The following is an 18341-nucleotide window of genomic DNA, read 5'->3' as shown; positions in this document are numbered from 1 at the left end:
TGATAGCTATCCGAGGTATCAGCACAGAGCCCAAGGCCAGGCTCAAACTCACAAACCACGAGGTGATGACCTGAGCTAAAGTCTGGACGCTTTACCGACTGAGACACCCAGGTGCTCCTTAGAGTTTTGTGGTGAGCAGCAGAATGTTTACTTAAAAGTAATATATTCTAACTAGAATATATATATTTCATAGAATCTGGGATTCATATATCCCATATATGATAGATTGAGCCTGCTGTATACCAAGCATAACAACAAATACCCCCTTAAAACTGTTGAGTCTTGTTTGTATTTCAGTACAGATATAGAGAAGCCCAGCTCCATGCCTTTTTTTTTTTTAAACATTAACATTTCTTCATAGAAGGTAGAGTTGAAATTTTCTGGTACTCCTAGCAATCAGGGACTTGTACGGGGGAAGAGATCATTTTAGGAAGATCATAGTAAGGTTACATTTCAGGAGACTTATGTGAAGACCTTCCTGTGGGGAAGGTACCTGTTGTCCCCAGGCATGTACCCCTGAATGCCGGGCCCTGGCCTCCTTAGAAGCCCGTGTGTTTGAAGGACGTGTATTTATATACTGGTTGGTCTGGCAGGGCTCACAATCATATGGAGGTCATTGCTCTGCCCTACGATGACACTCTTGTTGACTGGGTTCCCTACCAAACGGCTAGAGGTTTGAAAGTAAAGCAGGGTAGGGAGGCTCACAGGCTCTGAGATGCACTACCAGTTGTTCACATCCCGGTTCGGCCTCTTGCTAGCTGTGCGCTCTCATAGCACTTGTACCGAACGTCCATTCTCTGTAAAATAAGGATGAGGAGTGCCTCACAGTGTTGATGTGTGGATTACATGAGTTAATATCTGTAGGATGCTTATCATCGTGCCTGGTACTCAGTAAGCACTATACAAGTGTTTGTGGTTATGATGATGATTATTTTTTTTAATGTTTATTTTATTTTTGAAGGAGAGAGAGAGAGAGATAGAGCACAAGCAGGGGTGGGACAGAGAAGAGGGAGACACAGGATCCGAAGCAGGCTCTAGGCTCTGAGCTGTCAGCACAGAGCCCAACGTGGGGCTCGAACCCATGAACCGTGAGATGATGGTTTGAGCTGAAGTTGGCACTTAACCGGCTGAGCCACCGAGGCGCCCCTGTGGTTATGATTATAAAGAAAGGAAGAGCTTCTCATGGTGAATTGTTTTCAGCCATATTTTCTTAACAGTTTTTCTTTAAGAACAGTTTAAGGTTTACAGAAAAATTGTGGGTAAAGTATAGAGATTTTCCATATACTTCCTGCCTACCACATGCATAGCCCCGCCCATCAACATTCTCCACCAGATGGTATGTTTATTACAATTGATGAACCTACATTAACACATCATAATTACTTAGAGTTCATAGTTAACATTTTGGTTCCCTCTTGGTATTGTACATTCTCTGGGTTTGGACAAATGTATAATGACATATATCCATCAATATAATATCTAAAGAATATTTTCAATGACCTACAAATCCTTACATTAGTTGATTTTTGTTTCTTTTTTTTAAGGTTTCCACAATTATTCATATAGTTCCATAAAATGTAGTTGCAGCTTTTATAGGTATTAATGGAGCTTTTTTTTAATATGAAATTTATTGTCAAATTGGTTTCCATACAACACCCAGTGCTCATCCCAAAAGGTGCCCTCCTTAATACCCATCATCCACCCTCACCTCCCTCCCACCCCCCATCAACCCTCAGTTTGTTCTCAGTTTTTAAGAGTCTCTTCTGCTTTAGCTCTCTGCCTCTCTAACTTCTTTTTTTTCCCTTCCCCTCCCCCATGGTCTTCTGTTAAGTTTCTCAGGATCCACATAAGAGTGAAAACATGGTATCTGTCTTTCACATTAGTTGATTTTTGAATGTTGAACCAGTCTTGCATACCTGGGATAGATACCACTTGGACTTGTTCTATTAATCTTTTTTTATAAATTGTTGGATTCAATTTGCTAATATTTTGTTGAGGATTTTTGCATCTACGTTCATCAGAAGTATTGGTCTGTAGTTTTGTCTTGTGATGTCTTTGTCTGGTTTTTGGTATTAGGGCAATCCTGACCTCATAGAATGAGTTAGGAAATATTTCCTTTTTTTTCTATCCACTGTAAGAGATTGTAGAGAATTGGTGTAATTTCTCCTTTAAATTTTTTGGTGTAAAATTCACCAGTGAATTTGTTTGAGCCAGGTGTTTTCTATTTTAGAAGACTATTAAATATTGATTTAGTCTCTTTAATAGATTTAAGACCATCCATTTTTTCTATTTCTTCTTGTGTGAGTTTTGGCAAATTGTCAGATTTCCAGGAATTAGTCCATTTCATCTAGGTTATCAAACTGGAGATCATAGAATTGCTGATAGTATTCCTTTATAACCTTTTAATGTCCATAGGATCTGTAGTGATGTCATCTGTTTCATTTCTAATGTTAGTAATTTGTGTTCTTTCATCTTTTTTTTTTCTTAGTCTGACAAGAGACTTACTAATTTTATTGATCATTTCAAAGAATCAGAGTTTGGTACATTGATTTTCTCTATTGATGTCCTGTTTTCAGTTTCATTAGTTTCTGATCTGATTCATCATGGTGTATTTTTTATAACTTAGAGTTGATGGATTCTTGGGGAGTTATCTTCTCATTCCCTCGTGTAATCACTTAGGACAAATCATATAACTTCTCTGTAACTTGGTTTCTTTGTCTACAATTTGGTTAGAATTTGGTTTAATTAATGGTGTCTTGAGGATTTATAATAAAAAGTCATTGTTCCCACTGCCATTTAGTTGAAATAGTTGGCTTGTGCAGCAAAACATATTTATTCTCTTGATCATGAATTTAAATTCACAGTTACTATGAACTCTATACATAGGAGAAAGTGTGAAGAGATTTGATTTCATATGCTTACATAGTCAGTTATTACACTGAGCCCGTGGAGAAGGTTCTCATTGGATTATTTGGAAGTGTTTTCAATCCCATTGTTCCAGACAATAAACCCCATGCTTATAATTCCATATAATAACAACACAGTGTTCTTGGAGTTTCTTAGGGAATGTTGGATCAGTATAACTTGTGACTTTCTATTAGCTAACTTTTCTTTTCTTTTCTTTTCTTTTCTTTTCTTTTCTTTTCTCTTTTCTTTTCTTTTCTCTTTTCTTTTTCCTTTTTCTTTCTCTCTTTCTTTCTCTCCTTCCTTCCTTCCTTCCTTCCTTCCTTCCTTCCTTCCTTCCTTCTTTCTTTCTTTCTTTCTTTCTTTCTTTCTTGAGCATGCCAGTGGGGGAGAGGGGCAGAGGGAGAAAGAGAGAGAATCTTAAGCAGGCTCCATGCTCAGCGTGGAATCAGCTTGATCCAACAACACAGGGGTCATGACCTGTTGCGGCCGGCACGACAAACACCGAGGTCAGGGTCCTGAGGGTAGGGGAATGCAAGAAAAGAGAAGAGAAGAGAAAGTTTGGGAACAGGAGGGTCCCCTGGGCTGATGGCCCAAGTGACGGCTTTATTGTTGCTGTACACAATCTTTTATAACCAGACTCTTATGGGTTAGGTCATTCTAAGAATAAACAGGTTTCACATAATCACTGCCCACCGAAACATTTAGTTCTGTGTTTCTTGCATTTTCTAGACGGGTCACAAGACCTTGTTGATAAGATTGCTAGCAAAACACAATTCCCATGTTTGTTTCTATCTGACTCGGGGTAGAAAAAGGGACGTAACATTACTGCCAACACCTGCAGACCACAGGCTTCAGGAATTAACTTTCTCAGCCTTGACAAGGCTTTCGTATGCCCTTGAGAGTTGGGGAATGGGAGGGGGAACCACCGGGTTGGCTTGAGTCAACGGGTAACATTGCTCAACCCGGTCTCAGCCTGGCACCGGGGCCCGGCCCCCCACATGACCTGTGCTGAAATCAAGACTCAGATACTCAGCCGACTGAGCCACCCAGGCACCCCTCCATTAACCTTAATACACTGTTTCTTTTTTAGAACACTTAAGTAACAGTGAACTGGGTATATTCCAGTTTTATAAGTATCATAACTGAGACTTAAATTATGCCTAAAGCTTGCCACTTCTTACTCAAATTCCAGTCTGGTTTAATGGTATTAGCCACCTTCTGTATTCAAACCATGAGGCTTGGGTATCAGTAACTTGAAAAAAAAAATTCAGGACTGAAGATATGGTTCAGATGTTAATTTTTTATTATAACATGAGGAATCTCCTTCAGGTTCAAGTCTTATGGAAGTTTTTATTAGAGTATGTTTGGAAAATTCATTTTCACTTCATACTAATCTTCTAAGATCATCCAAGTTTCAGAATACAAGTGAATACTGTCATATACCTGATCATCAGCTTCTGAATGTGTACATTATGATCTTATGGAGAAGAATATGGCAAAAACATATTTCATATAATAAAATATATTTTATAGATTTAAATATATATGCCATAACAGCATGACACATTGCTTTTGTGTTTTAGCGTATTTTGCCTTTTTTGTTTTATTTATTTTTTTAAACAAATTTTAAGGTTTATTTATTTTTGAGAGAGAGAAAGAGAGAGACAGACTGTGAGCTGGGGAAAGGCGGAGAGAGAGAGAGAGAGGGAGACACGGAATCCAAAGCAGGCTCTGGACTCTGAGCTGTCAGCACAGAGGCCGATGCGGGGCTGGAACTCATGAACCGCGAGATTGTGACCTGAGCTGAAGTAGGACACTTAACCGGCTGAGCCACCCAGGTACCCCTATTTTGCCTTTTTAAAATAGCTGGTATTCAGTGAACCAAAATATTTTTACTAGTTCACTTTTTGTAGTTAGAGCCTTTCTGTCTGGTTGATCTTGATGCTACCGAACTTTTGGGTATACTGAGATGCTATCTGAAGTAAGCAAATTAATCAGTCAATCCCAGCTATCAATAATACATACCTTCTGGTACGATTTCCAGCTAGACAGTCCTGTTTCTTTCACCTTTATCACAGGTTTGATTTTATGTTTGATAAATTTCCACACTCCTGTTTAAATTGTGAACGTGAGACAGAGAGAGCACACCGGTAAGAGTTACCGCAATTCAGAGTAGGCTGTGAATCCACTGGATGGCTGTTTGGTACCTGGGTTTTGGACCTCCAGCTGTGACCCACGTGGCTCCAAGGCAAGATGGGCAGTGTTCTGTACAGAAGGACAGGACCATCCTAGATGACCTATCCGGAAAATGTCGTCTAGATCCTAGGTTTCCTACTATTAAGACAACTGTTGTGTTTATAAAAATTTGACATTCGTTTTGAGGATGAGGTAGAATCTTGAAAAGCCAGTGTGGGAGAATAGAGGCAAGAAATGCTTATTCCTGTTTCAGAGTCTGCTTAGGCTCACTGTTGTACAGCCCTTTCTGTGCGAGGCACCTGTGCACGCGTTGTACATTACAGCGCTCAGCAATATGTAGCAGAGGTCATTGTTCATGTGTTCTCCTCCTGGGCTGTGACCTCATCCATGTCAAAGCCGCGTGTTATGCATTGATTTATTCTTATGCTTATGGCAGTGACTGGGAGAGAGTTTATTTTCTCTGTGTAAATCTTGGGTTTCTACATTATTTGTAAATAATGTAGTCCCTTAATTATGGGTCCCTTAATGGACCATAAGAAAATGGATGCCATGTATATTATATTTAGGAATCTTTTTTATTTCTTTTCTGTAAGTGTACATTTACTCTCAGTGGACATATTTCTAGTTATTTCTGATCTTCTTTTTAATATTTTAAAGTTCCTTTATTAGCATCAATCTCCAGTGTCTAAGCATTGCATTGTAAATAAACCATATGGAAAACCTTATGTTTTACAGAGTTTGGTGTTTAAAAGATGATTATTGCCTGAAATTACATCATATGATATCAAATAATTATAAGGTTATTTATGACAATATAATCATGGGCAGTTCTTCAGATACCAGTGTTGTGTAGTCAGTGCCATGACTCCATGTGTTTTAGTGTTGCTGATTTCTGTTAACCGTACTTATGAGAGCATTACGCCTTCTCATGCTAACATATGTTTTACGGGTCATCTTAAATTGTTGGCTGTAATTGTGGTATTAAGAAGTAGCTGCTATTATTTATTAATGTGTAGAATCAGACATCTGTATAATTTTTTGTTGCTGATGAGGTCTCATCTATGGCTGATGCCTAAAAATGAAACACAAACAACTCAAACTTTGAAATCCTAAACACAAATAGCACTTAGGAACATATGCTATAAAATTGGAGTTATTATTCAGGTAGACTAGAGATACCTATTCCTGAACAAAATACCAGAACACTTGCTTCTAAATAAAAGGCAGAAAAATAGCTAATGTTTTCTTCATTTATATGTGTGTGTGCATATATTTATATATATGTGTGTACATATAAACATTTATATTTATTTGATATATTTCTATGATTTTCATATTTTAGTAAGGTAACATGAAGTATTATTTGAATCATGTTTTAGTCAGTTTCCCCTTCTGAGGAAGGCAGAGTACCAAATTGTCAAAGGAGTTTCTGTTTAGAATCCATAAGAAAAACATCTTGAATAAGTTATTTGATTCATACTGTGGTGTTAAATTATTGCTTGGATTTACAAATCAGTGAATAAATTTTATACGAATACCATTCATGCACAGCCTGCTGCTAAGAATAAAAAGTCATTTTCTGGTAAGTATGTAATGCAGAGTGAAAAGATTTGACTAGGCATTGAAATGGAGACAATAGCAAAACTTAAACTTGAATAGCTGAACATATGGTGAGTTTTCTGAGAAAAAACAAGTGATTTTGAGAGGATGGCATCTTTTAAAATCTTAATTTCAGTTGGCAGAGAAAACCCAATGGGTATGTCAGCAACACCCAGCCAAGAGGAGGAAAAGATCCATGAGACAAAAAATCAGCAAGAAACACCAGCAGCATTTGAGGCCAAGCGTTCCTTACTTTCTTCAACTGCAAGTAAGCAACAGCTTTTCTCCCCCTTCTTTTGGGTTGTTTGTCTGCACTGCTTCTTTGTGGCCGCCTCAGGAAGAGCATCATATTATTTTTAAAATATAGGTTACATTATTGCACATGAACTTGCTTTTAAGCTGTTATCTTGCTTTTTTTATGTTTTGGTTTTATATTGCAAAGAATACATGTATGTGAAAACGTGTTCATTTCTTTATCTTGAATTTAATATTCATCCATAACAATGACTTGGTAAGAAGAAATTATTAAATTATGACATTGTACTGGGCTATCACATACCAAATATTTTATGCATATATTTTATGAATAACAGCAAATGCTCACCAAAGTCTAAGTAACAATAAAAATAATCTCTTCTGTTTCACTGATAAAGAAACTGAGGCATGAATAAAGTACTGTAGGCCTCAGAGTTTTGAATTTTTAGTTTCTTTCTTGCCCTTAAATGTATTACTTTCTCTCTGATTGCGAAGTATAATGAATGATATCTGACAAATTCTGTGCATCAGAAGCTAGTAATCTTTGGGTGAAATGAAATACTGGACTGATGTCTCTGGCCTTTTTTTTTTTTTTTTTTTTAATCCCATCTTGAGAGTCAGATAAATTGCAGTGTTACCTTTTAAAAAGCGCTTTTTGAAAATTAGTAATTGGGTGTGCTCTCTTTTCTTTCAGAGAGTAACAGAAAATAGATGTCTCTTGCTGACAACCTTATGATGCTATCACATCAAGCAGAGGGAAGAGAAATTAGCCTTTCGATTCTTGCTGTTGGAACAGGCCCAGTTTTATATTTCCGTGTCGTATCATGAATCCTTGGAACAGTGTGACAAATCTCACACTGCATGAGAAACATGTGCTTAGTTAAAATTTTTCACAGAAGGAAAACTCAATCTTGTGTCAGGAAGTAATGGCACCTAAATCTGGGATGGCCACCTCAAGTAAAATTTGACTTGGTTGAAGATAACATACTAGCTGAAATCCCTAGAAATAGATACTTTTTTTAAGAGTAACAAAATGCTGAAGAGGAAAACTTCTATATATCTTATGAATATTTGTCTCTTCTGGCGAAAACATCTTTGAAATGTTACCGTTGTTGAACGTTTTTAAATTTAAGGTGTACCATATGTTGATTTAATATTTTTATATATCGCACTATGCAATAGATATATAATACATGCAATATGCAACAGTGCACCTCCATCACGTTGTGTAATTATATATTTCTTTTTTGTAATGAGAATAATTGAGATCTAGTGTATTCATAATTTTAGTGTCTATAATACAATATTGTCACCTATAGTCACTATACCTTACATCTTTATGTCTTATTTACATACTAGTTGCAAATTTGTATCCTTAAACATCTCTTCTGTTCCCACCCCTGAACTCCAAGCCCTTGGTAACTACCATTTTACTTTCTGTTTTTATAACTTTAGCTTTTTTTTAGTTTCCACATATACAGGATCTCAGAAAGTATTTATCTTTGTCTGACTTATGTCACTTGGCATAATTTTCTCAAGGTCTATCCATGTTGTTCCAAACGGAAGGATTTCCTTCTTACGGCTTTCACAGCTTCCTTACCCGTTGAAATGCTGCTGGGCACTTAGATTGTTTCCATATCTTGGCTACTATGAATAATGCTGCAATAAACATGGAAGTGCATATATCTCTTCAGTATCCTGTTTTCATTTCCTTTGGATACATACTCAGAAGTGGAGTTGCTGGATCATACGGTAGTTCTATTTTTAATTTTTTGAGGAATCTCCATGCCGTTTGCCGTTGTGGTGCTACCAGCTTAAACACCAGTGGTGCACAAGGGCTCCCTTTTCTCCATATCCTCATCAACACTTAATCTCTTGTTTTCTTGATGATAGCCATTCTTACTCGTATGAGGTGATATCTCATTGGTCTTGATTTGAATTTTCCTGATGATTAGTGATATTGACCATCTTTTCATATACATGTTAGCCATTTGAATATTTTTTGGAAAAATGTCTATTCTTCTGTCCATTTTGTAATCATATTGTTTTTCTGTTTTTGAGTTGTATCAGTTCTTTGTATATTTTGGATATTAACCCCTTATTTGATACCATTGTTAAATTTTTAAGGATTGGAAGGTATACGTTTTAGAATAAAGCTAGAAAGATTGAGTAATTTTCAAAAATGATGAAATTAGACCTCATGATAAATACAAACTTTTTCAAGTCATTCTTTCATGTAATGAGTTATCAAATAGGAATTTTGTGCTTACCAAATGTCAGATGTAAGGAAATACAGTGATAGACAAAACAGACTCAGTCTCTGACTTCTTGGAGTTTACACTCCATCGAGCCAGATAAATATTAAACAATCACATAAAAATATAAAGTTAAAAACTGATACATGAGATGTGGGAAACATTCAGGGCATGCTAGACACAAAACAAAATTTCAGTTATTAATTCATTTATAAAAAGACTTGCAAGTCCTTTTTTTGTTTGTTTGAAGTTTTTATTTAAATTCCAGTTACTTAACATACAGTACGATATTAGTTTCAGGTGTACAATATATTGATTCAACATGTCCATGCCCCACCTGGTACTCAGCACAACAAGTACACTCCTCTGATAAAGGGTTAGTATCCAAAATATATAAAGAATTTATAGAACTCAACACTCCAAACATGAACTATACAATGAAAAAGTGGGCAGAATACATGAACGTTTTCCAAAGAAGACATACAGATGGCCAACACACACACGAAAATATGCTCAACATAACTCATCATCAGGGAAATACAAATCAAAACTACAATGAGGTATCATCTTACACCTGTCAGAATGGCTAAAATCAACAACACAAGAAGCAGGTATTGGCAAGGAGAGAGGGGAACCCTCTTGCACTATTGGTGGGAATGCAAACTGGTGTGACCACTCTGGAAAAGCGTATGGAGGTTCCTCAAAAACTTAAAAGTAGAACTACCCTGTGACACAGCAATTGCACTACTAGGTATTTATCCAAAGAATACAAAAATACTAATTCAAAGGGATACATGCACCCCAATGTTTATAGCAGCGTTATCTACAATAACCAAATTATAGGAACAGCCCTATTGTCCATCAACTGATGAGTGCATAAAGAAGGATAAAGAGCATATGTGTATCCACACATACACACAATGGAATATTACAGTACTACTCAGCCATCAAAAAGAATGAAATCTTGCCATTTGCAGCAACCTGGATGGAGCTAGAGACTATTATGCTAAGAAAAATAGAGAAAGACAAATACCATATGACTTCACTCATGTGTGGAATTTTAGAAACAAAACAAATGAGTAAAGGGGAAAAAAGGAGAGAGAGGCAAAACAAGAAAAGGACTCTTAACTGTAGAGAATAAGCTGATGGTTACCAGAATGGAGGTGGGGGGAATGGGTTAGGTAGGTGTAAGTCCTTTGTTGTGGTTAATGGTGATATAGGAGAAATGGAGAGTGGGCCAAAAACTGAGAAAAGGGAGACTGAACTTCATCTGTTAATGCGCTATTTAAGTCATTGACATGGCACAGACACTGGACATGAAATCCTGGAAATTCAGATGGTAAAGCTCTCCTAATGCAAATGCCGTTTGCAAAATCCCCATGATTTGTTTGAATGCTGCCTTCGCGGATTGTAGTAGAAATGGCTTTTATACGTCGATGACTTTAATAGGAAAAAATATCTTCCCGTATGACTATTACCTAGAAGGTTCCCATTCATTACTGAGTAATGAAATCACAACTGTCTTCTTTCTACCTCTCAAACATCCGTAGTACTTAAAAGGTGTTTCTTGCCAGAAATACCTTCCTTTTGGTTTTGCAATTTAGCTGTCATGCTAGATGGATTTGGGTTACATTAGCCATTCATATTAAAATATATGTTAGTTGAAAAATAATTCAGCAAAGTTATTTCGTGTTTTAAAAGTATCAAAAGCAACTATCCGCTCCTGAAGAATGAGATTATGGTTGTCAGTCTACTCCAGGATAGGGCAAGTTTTAAAGAGTTTGAGGATTAGGTATTATAGATAAAATAAACCTGTCCTCTGTATTCAAGACTCTTGCTTATTAAAAAGAAAATGGATGTTTTTCTCATCTACATCAGAGAGAGACAGAGATTTAGAACTTCTAAAACTACATATTCAATAGATAGTACTTTTTTTGTAGTAAATAGAGGTGTAAGGCCATTAAATTTGCAAGATTTTCCTTTAGGGCTAAGTTGAATTTTAATATTAGTTTTGTTAGGGAAGGGGGACGCTTTGAGGAAGGAATTTTACTTTTTTTAAAAAGAAATTTAAAAGTATGGTAACTTTCAAATATACACAAAAATAGAATGGAATAATGACTTCCCACGTACCCACTGCCCAGATTCAACAATTACCACCATATGACCAGTCTTGTTTTAGTTATGATCCTTCACATTGTGTCCCACGTTGCCCCCCTTGGATTATAGCACATCTAAGGCGCCATATCATTTCTTCCATAAGCACTTTGGAAATTTGTATTTCAGTAGTTATTAAAATATTTGGGAATATAAATTGCTTCCACATAAGTTTGGAAACATTGCATCTAAAAACATTTGAACCAAAAAGAGAAGCTTTACAATTGGATGTTCTGAACTGAAGTTGTCCTTAGAAATCTTCAATGTGACTTATTTTTATGAATGAGAAAACTGAGGCTCAGGAAGATAAATGTGGTTGAAGTCTTCCCTCCAAATTGAGGGCAACCCACCCATTCTGTCCATGAGAATTTGAGCATTGCAGTATGTGCAGCCACAGCAGTCCTTAGTCAGCCGCTGGCGTCTCACTGCTGTTACTGAGCAAGGCCTAATCTGTGCCAAAGTCTCAGCCATAGCATATACTTTCTTGTTTTAAAATTAAAAAAAAATAATATTTATTTATTTTTGAGAGAGCCTGAATGGGGGAGGGGCAGAAAGAGAGGGAGACACAGAATCTGAAGCAGGCTCCAGGCTCTGAGCTGTCGGCACAGCCCGATGCAGGGCTCAGACTCACAAGCAGAGAGATCATGACCTGAGCCAAAGTCAGAAGCTTAACCAACTGAGCCACTCAGGCGCCCTGCATATACTTTCTTTAAACCTCTTTAGATGCCAACACTTTAAAAAACAAACAAGTAATATTTGGGCAAAGAAGATGTGAAATCTGTTACCAAGTTTAAGTCTTCCTTAAAAGCAGTCACAGTAAACTAAGTTTATTCTGAAAAAAATGTAGAACACATAAGGCATAAAGGAAAAAGTTAAAATTGTATCATCTTATTACCGTCCTAAATGCATACACACATATATAGGTTATGTTGAGTACACAGTTTTGTAATCTGCTTCTCAGCTAATAGAATATAGTAAGCATTATGAGTATTTTTATAACATTAAATAATTTTATAAAATAATTTAATAGCTGCAAATAATCCATTGTATAGATATTCCATACCATATTTACCTACTCCCTTACTATTGGGTATTGTTTTTCAATTTTTTTCAAGTATAGCTGGCAATGGATGCTCCTCTGTATTTTGTGTTGTTTCTTTAGAATAATTCTTATAAATAGACAAGGTAATAGCTTATATTAACTGTTCTTCCTGTTGTGATCTTAGAGGTTTTTTTTTAATGTTAAAAAAATAGCAACATCCAGACTGAAGTATAAGTTTATTCTTTTGTGCTCATGCTATTGTAGTAAGTTACAGTGTAGAGGTAGTGTAAGTTTTCATTTATCACAGAATGAAGATATGAAGGGGGAACCTGGGTGGCTCAGTTGGTTAAGTGTCCAACTTTGGCTCAGGTCATGATCTCACAGTTTGTGAATTCAAGCACATCGGGCTCTGTGCTGACAGCTCAGAGCCTGGGGCCTGCTTCTCTGTCTCTCTGTCTCAAAAATAAAGATTAAAAAAAAAAAAAAAAGAATGAGGATTTGAAGGGACTTTTCACCTGGCAAAAATAACATAAAAGTTCACATGAATGCAGAAATAAGGCACACAGTTTTAAGCAATCCTAATCAGTTGAAAGTACCTCTCTATGTTGAACAGAAAACCTACTGCTTATAAATTCTTTTGGCATATAAAAAGTCAACATCCTGTCCTATAAAATAAACCTTGATGTTTTTACTTAGTATATTCTCATTTCTTCTTAGTATATCCTTCATACACACACACACACACACACACACACACACACACACACACACAATAAAAAGTGGATTTTTAGTTTCTTTTTAGTATATTCTCTTCTATTTGAAATATATATTTTTAATAGTTCCTCCTAATATATGTTTTCTAATTATTTACTGTTATGGATATTTCTTTTAAAGGTATTGAGGAGGGCACCTTTTGGGATGAGCACTGGGTGTTGTATGGAAACCAATTTGACAATAAATTTTATATATTAAAAAAAAATAAATAAAATGTTTTTCTCCATGTAGGAGCCTGTCTTTTCATATAATCTGAATGGTTAGAATAATGGCGTTCCTTTAATGTGGACCTCATATGTCTGTTAGTATGGTCTTGGCTTGGAATACATGTTGTAGGGCATTGCTATTGGACTTTTGGTATTCATTAAGATCATTTAGGATATTGTATTCAGATCCTTTCACTGAAAAATATATAACTGATGTTTTGAACCAAAATGTGGACCTTTACCTTGATACCAGTTAATTTTTATTTTTTTGATATCAGTCCAACATTCTAACATGCTGAGATAGTTTTGATTATTTGATGTTAGCTCTCCCTACCAGCTTTATGCTTTCTGTGCTTTATATAAATGCCTTAAGTCAAGAAACTGATAAATTTGTGAATAAAATAATACGGTTCATGTTAAGTTTGTAGAAATAGATATTTTTATATGGTAGAGATACCTATGGAGAGACGGCTTTACCTTATTTTTTTTCCAGATGATTTTGCAGTTAAATAGCCATTTTTCTGATACTGTGTATCAGATATTAATGGGCATTAGTGGGCTTTACATTTTAGTATATAAATAGTTATTTTTTCCAATGTTTATGTACTTATTTTGAGAGAGAAAGGGAGGGAGTGTGTGTGCACATGTGAGGGAGGGGCAGAGAGAGAGAGACAAAGAATCCCAAGCAGGCTCTGTGCTGTCAGCATAGAGCTCAAGGTGGGGCTTGATCCCATGAACTCTGAGATCATGACCTGAGCCAAAATCAAGAATTGGACAATTAAAGGACTCAGCCATCCAGGCACCCCTACATTTTAGTATAAATCAACTTTTTTCAAACACTGTCTTGAAAAAGTACACAAAAATTTACGCAGTTTGTTTTTTTATGCCCACACTCTGATGGTGATTCATGCTTTTAGTGAAACTTAACTTTAAACGAAATTTTTTTAAATGTGTATTTTATTTTTTTGAGAGACAGAGCATGATTGCAGGAGGGGCAGAGAGAAATGGAGACACAGAATCGAAAGCAGGCACCAGGCTCTGAGCTGTCATCACAGAATCTGATGCAGGGCTCAAACCCACGAACTGTGAGATCATGACCTGAGCTGAAGTCGGATGCTCAACCGACGGAGCCACCCAGGTGCTCCAAGTGGACCTTAACTTTGTTCAATCCATGAACTATTAGAATCAGCTAATTTGTTATTTTATTTCTGTATTTTTTTTCTTTTCTCTAGAGCTTTAAGAGACCAGCAGTGGTACCTTAGGGTTTGTTTGTTTTTCCTTTGGGCCGAGTCAACCTGAGTGGTGCTTAATTAAAGTGTTCTGTCACCCCTGTGAAGTACGTTTTTAGTCATTTGGGTACATTTTCGGCACTGTAGATTTTATTCAGGGAGACCCTGAAAGAGTCTGTCAGTTAATTCAGAGTCACCATCAAATATTCTCCCAGCTTAGAATATTTTAAACCTCTAGTCAACAATAGCAAATGCTTTTATGGTTCTCAAATGGATACGTTTATGGTCTGAGACTAATGGACTTTGGTTTATTTCCAGAAGATCAGGGCATTAGATGGAATTCATATTTAATTGATAGCACAACTTTGATACATTATTCTATATGCTAGATTCTACCATATTAAGTCATCAGCTTTTATGACATAAGTGCATGCCAATGATATGCATGTTCGTGCAAATGTGTTATGTTTGTGAAAACGTTAGAGAATGAAGAAGAGGTTTTAGAGAACATTAATTTTTTTCAGATGGAAGCAGACAAACTACAAGGATGCACACATGTGCATGAATGTGTATGTACTTGCATATGAATACCCCAAAAAACTAAAACCAAGTAAAGGTGGTCTATTGGCCCTGTTCCAGGCTCTGTTTACACACTATTCATTGTTCATTGTTTGTTCACTGGCCTCCCTGCGTTTCACGCTAATCTTTCTTTTATTTTTAGAGAGAAATTGAGAGGTGGGGGGGCAGAGAAAGAGTAAGACAGAGAATCCCAAGCAGGCTCCACACCCTCAGCCCAGAGCCCAATGTGGGGCTCGATCTCATGAACCATGAGATCATGACCTGAGGCAGAATCAAGGGTCAGTCGCTTAACCAACTGAGTCACCTAGGCGCCCCCACATTGATCTTTCTAACACTCAGATCGTATCATCACCACACTTTAGAATCTTGACTGGTTCCCTATTGCCTGCACAAAGGTGTGCCAGCTCCCTTCCAAGTTGCCCAATGCCTTTCATGATCTCACTGTTTCTCCTTTTCTCCCGTAATGTCTCATGGGATGTCATGTTTAACCACTTATCACCGTGTGCAGCTCTTCCTTATGCCTGCTGTTTCAAGCCTTTGTACATATTGGGCATGTACATATTGGGGAAGTCCTTCCTTTCCTCTTTCTACAAAATTCTGCTTCACCTCGTATCTTTCTCCATGAGGCTTTTACTGCCCACCCCTCCACAGTTAACCACTCCTCATTCTGCTGTATCTAAACTTCGTAGTACTTCTTTTGTTGTCTGAGAATGCGTCTACATGTCTGAAATCCAAATACTTATATGTTTGTCTTCCCTACCAGGTAGTGTGTATCTTTGAGGTGAGACTCTCATTTATTTCATTTATCTTTCAAACACTTCATCTGTGCGATTAATTTTTAGAGAGCAGTGAATCTAACGCAGTGCCCAGCAAATAATAGGAACTAAATAAAATTTTCTGGAATTGAGTAAAAATGATCTTTTTAGATGACTCAGACATTCATGAAATACTGAGTAAAGGATTAGCATCCTAAATAGTTTATCCTCCTAACCTAGATCACTGATTATTCTCTGGCACTCATAGATGTGCTATGGAGTTTTCATCAGTAGAGATCTGATTGCCCCCTCGTCTAGCGTCTGAGAAAATTCCAGTGTGTGTGTGAGGTTCCTGATCATGGTTGACCAGAAGCAGCAGGCAAGGCAGTTAGGTGTTCACATACAGTATTTACATTTTGAAAATTAGATTGCGTCATAAAATTTTGTTGGACCAAGTTTTGTGCTCATTTCCGGGTCAGTTACCTTTGACATTGCATCCAGCCTGGCATGGGATTTAAACCTAGTTTGCCAGTTCTGTTTTGCTACTGCCTATATCAATCTGGGCCAAATAACCTCTGAGTCCCAGTTTGTCCACTTGTTTAATAGGGGACAGGACCTCATAGAACTAGTGTGAGGTTTGAGTAAGGTTGACATAGTAATAAACGTTAAGTTTTTAGGACCGTCCTTAGCACAGAATAAAATGTGTCTTGGTGAAATGTGTTTAGATACACCCATCCAGCTTGGAGTACAGAGGCTTTGGAGGTAGACATTCCATCCTTTACTTATTGTATGATTATGGGAAAAAAGGCTCTGCCTCTTTTCCCCATCTTAAAATGAGTATCATAATTTGACTTGCCTCATGGAGGGAGAAATGAATATGAAGCATCCAACACAGAGCCTAGCTTATTGTAGGAGCTTAATAGATGCTAATTATTATTACGATTGAAGGAGAAATGCCTGCCGTTACAATGACGGAAATTACCCAGGAGAGTAAAGAGGCGGCAGCTTTAGGAAATGAAGGCCAGTTCTTTCTTAGCATGTACAATTTTTGGGGTGTAGTTTTTATTTTAAAATTTGTTTGTTACAGAAGGAAGTAATTACCATAGCCCCTCCTCATCTGCAGGGGATATGTTCCAGGACCCCCGGCAATGCCTGAAACCCTGAGTAGTACTCAACCCTATACATGTGATTTTTTTTTATCCACAATACCTATGATGCTGAAGTTTAATTTAGAAACGAGGTACGGTAAGGTATTAACAATAATTATAAAACAGAATAATTATGAAAATTTAGTATAATGAATAAAGTTGTGCGAATGTCGTCTCTCTCAAGATACCTTCTTGTACCGTACTCGCCCTTCTTGTGATGAGGTGAGGTGCGCGACACAGACACTGACCTAGCTTTAGGCTACTGTTGACCACATGACCAGACATCTGCTTCCTGACCTTAACTGACCGCAGGTAACTGACACCCGGGGAGGACAGAACTACAGATAATGGGGACTACTGGCGTTATTTGCCGGGCTTGGTCATCACTGTTGATGCTGTGTTGATGAGATCCGAGGTGCTGCTGAGGGTTGCCTGTAGCTTCAAACCACAGGACTAGAGGGAGGAAGAGCCAGGGAAGTGACGGCTTCAAGGAACTTTAACCGCTCGTCGTGAGAAAGTTGATCCCCTTACCTAAGTCTGGGATATTTCTACATGGACGTGTCAGTCAAGAATCCGTGTGCTGCTGGGGGCAGTCCAGCCACCAGGGCAGAGTGGCCGGGGAGATGCTGTCAGCTCTGCGTGCCCCGGCATCTCTTTGGATGAGGCAACAGGCAGAAGAGACGGTGGCTTCGGCTGGGGCCTCCATTCCTAAGCGTCTCTTACCAACACCGAGCGGCCGTCTGGGAAGTGCTGGCTGATGGGGGCTGCCGAGTCCCTGTCCTCACAGACTAACCTGCGCTGAGCACGTGTGCAAATTCCACCTTTAGCTTTAAATCCTTTCATTGCTTTCTCTAGTGGGACATTTTTTTTTTTCCCCTAGAAATATTTCGGAAGAATTTCCTCTCCCCTCCGTTTGCCATTTTTACACCTGACTTGAAAACGGGTGTTAATTCCACTTTTTTTTTTTTTTTTTTTTGGTTTCTTTACATTGTAGTAGTTCTGTCTGAAAGTCCGTAAGCCAAGCGGGCAGCTTTATGACAAATCTGTGGAGACAGAACTGCAAATTCTGGCACACGCCCGGGTTGTAGCGCTGAGGACAGATGAAAAATGTCCGGGTGTGTCAGATGTTTATTGTTCTAATTCAATCTACTTCAGTAGTTCAGTCGCAGTTGACCAGAACCTTGCTGTGAGCAGACCAGCACAAATCAACTCCCTGGAGGTGTGGCAGTTCAGTGCCTCCCC

The 18341-nt window shown here is 37.6% G+C and overlaps 1 protein-coding gene across 1 annotated transcript in view; it reads left to right on the top strand.

Annotated features, from left to right (window-relative positions):
- LOC125924868 (uncharacterized) overlaps nt 1–15219 on the top strand; it is a 64883-nt gene extending 49664 nt beyond the window's left edge. The window contains exons 8-9 of the mRNA XM_049633705.1: nt 6839–6970; nt 7652–15219. Coding sequence (XP_049489662.1) covers nt 6839–6970; nt 7652–7668 — 149 coding nt within the window. The 3' untranslated portion in view covers nt 7669–15219. The remainder of the gene's footprint in view (nt 1–6838; nt 6971–7651) is intronic.
- The last annotated feature ends 3122 nt before the right edge of the window (nt 15220–18341 follow it).

This window comes from Panthera uncia, chromosome F2 (genome assembly GCF_023721935.1).
Source record: "Panthera uncia isolate 11264 chromosome F2, Puncia_PCG_1.0, whole genome shotgun sequence".
NCBI classification, from domain to species: domain Eukaryota; kingdom Metazoa; phylum Chordata; class Mammalia; order Carnivora; family Felidae; genus Panthera; species Panthera uncia.
This window is presented reverse-complemented; position numbering and strand designations above follow the sequence as displayed.